The sequence below is a fragment of the Dermacentor silvarum genome, chromosome 8 (genome assembly GCF_013339745.2).
Source record: "Dermacentor silvarum isolate Dsil-2018 chromosome 8, BIME_Dsil_1.4, whole genome shotgun sequence".
NCBI lineage: Eukaryota > Metazoa > Arthropoda > Arachnida > Ixodida > Ixodidae > Dermacentor > Dermacentor silvarum.
Window position 1 is genome coordinate 39,438,132 of NC_051161.1, and position 9,580 is coordinate 39,447,711.

At 47.2% G+C, this 9,580-nt stretch overlaps 1 protein-coding gene across 2 annotated transcripts in view; it reads right to left on the reverse strand.

Annotated features, from left to right (window-relative positions):
- The window catches only part of LOC119462086 (SEC14-like protein 4), a 44,469-nt gene extending 36,112 nt beyond the window's left edge, over positions 1 to 8,357 (reverse strand). Inside the window, exon 1 of one of the 2 annotated variants that reach the window (XR_007468385.1) lies at positions 8,116 to 8,349. Coding sequence is in view for 1 of the 2 variants with exons in the window: in XM_049672541.1 (XP_049528498.1) it covers positions 8,116 to 8,154 (39 nt within the window). In the remaining variant the exon portion in view is untranslated. Of the gene's footprint in view, positions 1 to 8,115 lie in introns of both variants that reach the window. The other variant, XM_049672541.1, reaches the window with a different exon arrangement.
- Positions 8,358 to 9,580: the final 1,223 nt, after the last annotated feature.

Consider the following 9,580-nt stretch of genomic DNA (forward strand, 5'->3'; position numbering starts at 1 on the left):
AAATACCGGCTTGTCTTTCGCCACCCTATTCCTATTTTTTTTTTGCTCGGAACTATAACGACATACCGCTGCTAACCACGTTTGTATGGCCACCGCCCTCGTTAACAGAAACTATCAGCAACGCATCGAGACCACCGCACACGTGTTCTACGATGCAGGCACAGCGGAACGAGACTGTGTCACAAAGATAGGCGTGTCTGGGGGGACTGGACTACTTCCATACTCGTGCTCAGGCGAAGAAGCGCCCGGAATCGGCGACGGGCGGCGGCTGCTATCTTCCCCCGTATCGCGGCGCTGGCCGTCCTTCACTTCTCGCCAGGGGACAGGCGCGCAGATACGGCACCTCCGATGGCATCTCTGGCGATTGCATGAGAACGCTGCAGCGCCTCGAGCGTTCCGGGGTACCAAAACACTTGCGCGAAGAGAGAAACGGAGCAGATGGTAGCTAGCGAGTGGGCAGAGTGGGAAAAAATGCGATACTTATGCAGTAAATAATTGCTGTCTTCTTGGTCATTCACGGCTACCTCTGCCCACTCTGCAACGTTCCCGACACCCTGGCACACTTGCTCCTGGAATGCCTGTGGCATGAAGACAGTGAAATGCAACCGGAAACAGGACGCAAACCGGTCACCACAAGCAAACGAGGACCACCTAGTCGAAACGTGGGAGGCCAAGCTCGTCCTCGGGGTCCTGGGAGACCAACGACAACTCGTCGCCATGGGCCCAGAGGGCAGTCGAAGCCAGGGGGTTCCCGGGCTAAGGAGCCTTCCCACCACAGGGTGATACCGGGCCTCGCTTGGGACATTGTTTCATCAATAAACGTTTCTTTTTCTCTCGCTCTTCTTGGTTGGCAGAATTTATTCCCACAGGCTGAGGCATTGATTTTACACAAAACACTTATTTAGCTTCATGAAGGAGTTTCATCGGCACGTGGGAGATATAACAAAGAAAACAATAATAAAAAAAACAACAACTGCGTCTACCTTCGAGTTGCTGGTGAACGCTATGCAACAATACGTATACAATGCTATGTACCGCGGTATGTACATACACAACGCTACGGAACTGGGTGCAACGAATACAACTATGTCTCCAACGTTATACAGTCGTTGCCGTGCAAAGAACGGGACACAACAACACGACACAATTCACAATGCGAGGCTTTGAAGTTGAGGAGTTCCTTGCAATAGTCGGCAATCTTCGGCTAATTCCGATGCGTAGACGGCATTTGCGGTGTTGTTGACGTGTAGATGCGGTCTTGCTATGATTAGTAACTGTTCTGACTGTTTAATTTTTTTCCATGTGTATTTCTCGCTGAAAGCAGCCTCTCTTTTGTAAGGTACATCGGTAATTCCAGCAGTAATTGCAACTCGCGTTACATGCCGGCCACGAACGTCCCTTATATTGGCTTCAACAATGAAAACAAACACAATATACTGTGCTCTGCTGCTCAACTCAGCCCCAGAAGATCAACTGTGGGCAATCCAGCGGGCCGACGACGCCGCCGGAGCCCAAGGGTTCGTATGAGACGCCTAGGCAGGGTGAAGCCAACCTTAATAACTTGCCGGACAAAAATTAAGTTTTTACCTACCTATCTACTGAGCTCCGCGATCTTGCCTCTTGTACGTGTAGGGAATCGTTTGAAAAGTAAAGCGTCAAACTGCCCATACTTTCTGTACCCAATAATCACACATGCCCGTATGATTCGGTTTGATCATCTGCTAGTGTCGAATATGGTACTTATAGATGATGTTATCATTTTTGGCAGACTAGCAGAGTGAGGTTTCACGTTCTTCCAGGTAGCAGAATAGCTCAAAGTGAAGCAATTTTTCAGATGAAATCTGGAGACTGAATCGTGTTTCTTTCATGTATACCTGTGTTTATATCGCGAAAATTGGAAAGCCAGCTAAGCGCCCTAGTGAAGGCAACCACCCAGCCTCTGAAGAGCCGATCGCACACGTGCATAATCTACGAAAGATAGTAACTATAGTCTGGTATGGAGAATGCGCTGTATATGTCTCAACAACCTGGTGGTTCACGTCAGAATCTGGCGACGAGGTGGGAAGCGTACCCGAATGTCACAAAAGTGAAGCGAAGGGTGAGAGTCAGGATGAGGAAATGCAGGGTCCCATGACGCAGTAACTTTGCGAACACCGCGACAAACAGAAACGGAAAAAGAGAAGACGCAGACAGCCAGCTTTCACCTGCATGTATGCTGACCTAGTACTGTTGTTGTAGTATATCACCTGCTGGACTAAACTTTAATTATTCCAGTGTCGTCGCGAATGAATCCGATCGGGAGACGTCCTCCTCAAGGATTCAGCTGCCCAAGCAGGGAAGGCCCGCTCGACGTCAATGGTATGCAATGCAGTGCCACTTTCCGTTTCAATGTTTTTCTTTTGTGACGCATACTCGCGTTCTCAAGAATCTAGGTGACGTCTAACATCACCTTGAACTAAACAAAACAAACACAATGAAGATGTGGTAAGGTCTGCCTTCTAATCGAGGCCTGCCTACCGCGATTTGATCTGCCGTGCTTTGATCACAAAAATTACAGGTAGGCGCCGGGATGGACACGACTGAATGCGAACAGTTGCGACATGAATTATGACAGTCACTTGTCCCTTTCTATACGTGTTACTTTATGTGTTCTGTACTGAGTTGTTCATAAGAAGGAAGGTGAGGGGGTTCGTATTCGTTACTTATCATCGTATAGATTTAAACATATCGTATAGCTAACAAATGTTATAAGGGGCTGACAGGCCGGTACGAACTCACGTGGCATCACATTTAGAATTGCTCTGAATTGTTCTATTTGTTCTCTGTGGAAGGCCCTGTTCGTTTGGGATATACGCGTAGAAAAAATGAAAAAAAAAAAAAAAGAAAAACGGAGACTTCCGAGCATGCCCCAGCATTGGCTGATTGTTGTGCTGCTCTAGTTCGAGGTCTGTGTGGGGTATGAACAGCCGGAGATATTCCGCCAAAATAAGCGCAAGCACGCGCATACTTTGCGCTTCGCGTGTCAGTTTCAAACGGACAGCGAATCATGCGTTCACTTACATAGTATGTATGAGTTATTTCTTACTGTCATTTGCTGAAGTTTATGCTGAAAGGAGCAGCGAGAAACACTGTATAGCCGGAGTGGTCGGTAATGAAGCGACTGTCACCCGACGATTCCTTCGGCGCGCCTTAACAACTGCCAACTGACATTGCGAGCAGTTGTACGTTAGCTCGCTATCAGACGTGCTGAAAATACTATTTTAGCTTCAGAAGTGCTACAACTTCCTTTCAAGAAGGTCTTCGAAATCTATGCCCATAGTTTGCAATAATGGGTAACAGAAGTCACGTGTGCATTGAAGCCGAGCACTATCAGCCACAGCTCATTCGGTGTCCGGAGTTTCACTGAGTTGGACATTTTCAGGGAGTAATGGCGGTCGTATTCAAAGCGAGTTTATGCCAGGTATACGACAACAAAATGCTTTAATGCAACGCGCCAAATAAATTAGTGTCGTTTAAATTGTAGCAAGAAATATAACCTATTATTGAGAAACCCAACACCAATAAACAACTCCGCCGTTTCAGACGCCTGAGAACATTATTTCTAGCCGGGTACATTGCTCGTCGTCACTTTCAGCGGATTCAATCATAGTCAACCACCAACGCGGTCGCTTCACGCAGAGACATTCGGACAGATATCAAGTTGTTTCTCCTGCTGGCATTCCATGGCAAATTGCGTTTTAGTTGCATCGAAAGCACGTGTATACCCCCCCCCCCCCTCCCTCTCCCTCCTACTCTTGTTTTTGTTTTTGAAGACGTCCCCACGATATCATTTAGTTGAGGGGTTTTTACATCACTGAACAGCGACGTAGAAGGTATTGAAGGCTCCGCGGCAGAGGAATACCGATAAGTTTCAGCCTCAATCTAAGCAAACCAGCGTTTCTTGAAATATTGTATCATACATCGAACTGCAGCCTCTGGAGCCAGTAATCAAGCCCACAACCTTTACTCGGTATACAGAACGTGATAGCCATCCAGCTATCGCAGTAGGTTTTGCCGCAACATCGACACGTGTGTTGAGAGAAAATACTTTCAAAATATAGCAGGTGCTAATATTGCGGGTGCAACTTTTTCGTTGGAACCTTCAGCCATGCTAACTGGATTTTTGGCTTGCAAGAGGGACGCGGGGTAGGAGGAGGGGGGGGGGGGAGGGGGAGTGGCGGTGGAAGATCTATATTTGACCGTAACATGGTAATGTGGGCACCAATTCGCGTATTTCTTGACCTATTACAAGGCTGGTCTCCACATTTGTGAACCCGCATATAAGCTGAAACCGCCGCAAACTAAACAAGGACACAAATAACCAAAGCGGAATTGGCCCACGGTTGTAAAACTGCTGGTGGGAAGTCGGCTGCCAACTATCGTGGCCAGCCATGGAAGGTAAAAAGTCGGGCCAAGGTTCTTTGCCAACCTCGTCGGTGCATCTGTAGCAAAATGACGGGGGACCGAGGTTGATGTAAGACCATTCTCTAGGGCCGGCTGCGACAAGTTGAAATGCGAAGCGGGAACAACGTAGTGCCGAAGTACGTTGCCAACGTACTGTATCCGGCGCATTCAAAAGCAATTTCGCGCCTTTCGTCCCCAGCATGAGGTTTTTTCGCAAGTGCCGGACTTGTTAGATTTGACTGAATTATAATTCTGAAACTTTTTCTGGAATGACAATCACTGTTTTATTCTACTTTATTATATCAATAAGGAGTTTTCTTATTGCTTAGTTTAGTGCAGTATATTGCCTTCCCAAAATCAGTGTGCCATATAATGCATCTACGTTGTTTTCTCTGGAATATTTTCTTGCCAATGTGTAATTTTCCAGCTCGTATGGTTGCTTGTCTACTAGATATTGTGAATGGCTCCAAGCGGTGCCTTTAATTCCAGGCAGATACGTCCACATTCTTTTTAACGCGATAGCGTTAAGGGCCCCGTGTCGCAGAAAATCCGGCGTCGGCGTAAGCATCGGCGTCTGGCGGAAATAATCATGCCGAACCACATCGTCCCACACCACCCAGACCGGGCGGGCCCTTGGCGTGGCGCAAGGCGTTAGTCAACAAAACATTAATTTCTCAAAGTAAAATACGTCAGATAAATCGTAAAGTACGACTTAACCACATTCTACAGACGTGATAGCATTGGATTGTAATGTGAAGATACGAGAGAAAAGTCTGATAAGCAGCCAGGGATCTTAGAATGCTATCGCGTTCCACTCTTAAATGCGAAGCTTAAGCGTCCTCCAATTATGATGGTGTTTCGCTGTACTTTGGTTCTAGGCAACATTGAGGAGAATGTTGAAAACCGAGCTTTTCTAAATTTTGATCGGGCCCCATGTCGCAGAAAATACTGTGTCGGTGTCGGCGTCAACGGCGTCCAATAACGCTATCACGTTCCACTCTTAAAGGCGAAGCATAAGGGTGCTCCAAGTTTTAAAATAGGTTGTCATATTTTGACAACGTGGTTTCAGTGATACTTTTGTTCTAGTCTATGTGCACAGGGTTATGTGGCACAAGCTTCATCACTTTGTGTCATTTTTGTAAGATAACTGTGTTGTTATCGATGATTAAATGAATATGCTCTCTGTGGTGCAGTACATTTTGTACTCTATTTACATGCTGTACAGCAAGAATGATGCATAATTGCTTGTCATCGGCCAGAAATGTGCAGTTTCATAAGTATAACATGTGCTAGAAATAAAGCAAAGCCCAATGTAGGCCCAGACATAAGCCGATCTACAAATTGTCCTGAGCCATTTCAGAGAAAACACATTGTCTTAAGGACATCCGAATTATGTCCCAATATTCATGCACCATTTCGGAGACAAATATGACATCCGCCGGATGTCCAGTTTCGGAAATCCTATCATGGATGTCCCAAGGTTATTCTATGTGGTCCTTTTTCGGCATTGGCGTCAATATTTCTTTTTCAATTGAGGCTTGGTCTTTGGGTTTCTTTGTAACAGTATCATGTACATCGCGTGTTTGAATTGCAATTCCAAACTATCTCGTGTCTGCAGCTCATGTTTACGTCGTACTTCGCGAATTTTCTGAAGCAATTTACTTTGAAACTTCAATTAGTTCAATAAGTCACTAGCGCTTGGCGGATCAATGAAAATTTATGAGGAGTATGTTGCACTTCTGCACAAATACGTGTGCGCGTAACGTGTGCACAAAATATATCTGTTCTTGATGCGTGGGCTGCGACCCTAAGAGAAATTATAGCAAATACTGTGCAAAAGGCCCTGACACGTCTGTAAAAATGTACACAGAATGTTCCCGTGGTGTCCCTTGCGGACATGCAAGAGACGTCCGCAGCACGCGGAAAATGTGGCCAAACGATGACGTGAGAGACGTCCACAGGACGTATTCGACACGTCTCTAGGATATCCATGTCCTGACAGTGGATGCCCACAAGATATCCATAGGCCCTCATTGTTGTCACTAGGACGTTAGGTTCGATGTAGGACCAGACATTAGCCGACCTTCAAATTTTCAGGGGCCATGCTAGGCTTGACGTAGGGCTACACATGTGCTTACCTACAAATTGTCTTAGGACTTGCTAGGTTTGAAGTCGGTCAGGTTGGCAGCAATGATCGGCCCTAGGTCGGCACCCTAATAATTAGCTGATGTAAGGCCGATGTCAATCCCCAAGAACGGTCGAACCGAAATGGCCAAGCATGGGTCACACGCTTCACGAGAAAATTTTAAGACGAAGGTGTTTTATCCCGGGTTTCACGACTTATTTCCGGCAACGGATGTAACGGATGTGATAGTCGCCATCTAGGAGCGGTGAAGTGACGCACTGCATTGTGACACTAACGAGCGCCGACAGGGAGCGCTTCGGTAGTCACAGCACAACGGAGGGTCCAACGCGGTGTAGCCATAGAATAAACAACCAAGCCTCGTGCATAGTTTCATAAAATAATTATACAATAAATAATCATGCAATAAAACATTATTAATATTGTCCGACGGCAGGATTCGAACACATTACGCCACGGACGAACGCCTCAACACGCGACATAAAAGGCCATTATGAATTTATCACGGGCAAGCCAGTGCATTGAGACGCTTGGCGCATTTCGATTTGGCCACCTCGCCAAGCTGAACCGTTGTAGTTAGTAGCGATTGTGCGTGTTCGCAGGGTCTTCTGCACTTCGAAAAGTATACATTGCTCGGAAATTTACGACAATGAAGGCATATGAAGCGCAATAAACAAAGTCACAAGAACGTATAAATCCACAAGCACGAAGATCAAACAAATCCATGTAGTTTCCATCATTCCCATGGTGGCTGAACGATTGCAACGCCAGAGTATGCGGCCCCGTGTAGGCAGTTACCGCACATGGTTTGGCCATATAGGTGTTCTGTGGTTTGTCTTTCGCGTCGGATTAGCCTATGGCGCCTCGTCGACTACGGATTGCGGCTTGAACGTGCATCAGCAGTGCATCGCCTATTGCTTCGCTTGCGATGGCACCACCTAAGACAACTGCTGCGCTAAAAGGCGCAGAAAGGCAACGACGTCGCCGGGCGAATCTGCCTTTGCTCCGGCGAGAGACACGCCAGCGTCAAGCAGAATGCCTTCGCGCGTTCGCGGCACACGGTGCGAACTCCGCCACTGGCATTCCTGCAGCTGCGCGCGTCGCAGCTCGACTGGCTGCCATAGCCACTATACGGAGCCGGAACAGTATGCTCGCACCTTCGCAGAAGCCACTCGCCAGCAGAACGGCGTTCGCCAACAGGACGCCGCTCGCCAACAAACCTGCAACATGGTCACCCGCCCGCGAATCGCGCCTTTCGCTGTAGCGGAGCGTGAGTTCACGAAGCAAACATGCAACAGCTTCTGTGAAGACACGTTTCACTTTCGTGTTCTACTGATTTCTGTGAAAGAGCGATCAAGCATAATTTTTCCCTTTCGGAAAAACACGTGCCACAGGACGAGCGCAGGTCTTTTCTTTTCTGTGCCTATTTCAGTCGCACTATTTCGGCTTACATTAAAGAAGAGCCAACTTTCCCTCGCCGAGATGTTATCCCGGCCCCACATGTTCTCCCTGTCATGCACGAAACTCACCTGCTCGAGTGCGCTCCGTTCCTGCGCGTCGTTCGCCATTGCGGGGGCTGTGCTCACTGTGCCGCCGCCGCTGCTGCTGCTGCTGTCACCGGAGTGAGGTGTGTCGCGACGCGATTTTACGGGGCAATGCCACCACTGTCGTGCCGATAGCAGAGGCCGTGCGCTCGCTTCCTCGCAAAACGCGACTCTCGACCGAGTTTGGTAGCGAGCGCCGCTCTTCGACCGCTTCGGCAACAAACTCCACCGCGGCGTAATGTTCAAGGATGCGCCGGCTCTGTTCGTACGCCCTTCGTAGGCTTATTTCAATGCCTAGCTGTGTGCGTCATTAATGCTATTCAGCAGGACCTTCGGCGGGCAGCCAGGAGATCATTGGGGAAAGAAAAACAAGATGGGCTAAGCGAACGGGGCTTTGGCGCGAAACTTTCTCCTACGATCGAGTGATTTTCATCACTGATGGCTGGAAATCCTCAATCAATAACGTTGCCTTGTATTGCCACTTCGTTTTTCCTTAATTTCTTTTCTAGCTCCAGAGCAAAAAAAAAAAAAAAAAAAAAAAACAGAAAGAAAGAAAAGAAAGAAAGAAAGGAAAAACCAAAAAAGAACTTGTTGGGCCACAAGAAAAGAACATTTCTAATTGAACGGTGAGCGTAACCTTAATTGTAACGTCCTTGGCCGGCGTCATTGTCTTTTATTTGAACAAGCTTTCCTTGTGTTCGTCGTCTAGTTGGCTGCTCAGTGTCAGTCAGTAGAGCAGCTTAACGAATGGGGTGGGAGCGGGAGGTCCCGATGTAGCGACAGGATCTCGTCTTCTGCCACTTGGTGCTTGGTGAGGCTCATGTTTGCAGCACGAGCAAGTTAACGCACATAACTACAGAGACAGACCGCTCTTCCTTTTATGTTTTTAGTGTTCGTGTTTATGTGGTGTCTGCCATGTTCCTGAGCTGCGAACATGGGTTTTCTAATACGAGTGTAAGTACCTAGAGAGAGAGTGCGACTTAAAATTCAGACAGCAAGGTAGGGAGGTTAACCAGAAAAGCGTCCGGTTGGCTACCCTACACATGAATAGGGGGAGGAGGGAATAGAATGATGAGAGAGAGAGAGAGAAAGCGACGGTTATGCATGCACAAATAGAATGTCATGCGGACATTTTATTTCATGTCATGTGAATAACACAGGCCTGTTGACCTGTAAATAATGCCTTCATAGCCTTGTTCCCAATTGGACGGAGATCAGACTGCAATCTGAACCCGGGCTACAGCACCGAACTCAAGCCAGACTTCCACGTTGCGAGACAACTACCCTTTTTAAGTTGTGACTTGGAGTTAATTAAAAGACGGACGGACGGACAACAACAGCAGCAGCAACAACAACAACAACAACAACGACGACGACAACAACAACATCAATAAATAAATAAATAAATAAATAAATAAATAAATAAATAAATAAATAAATAAATAAATAA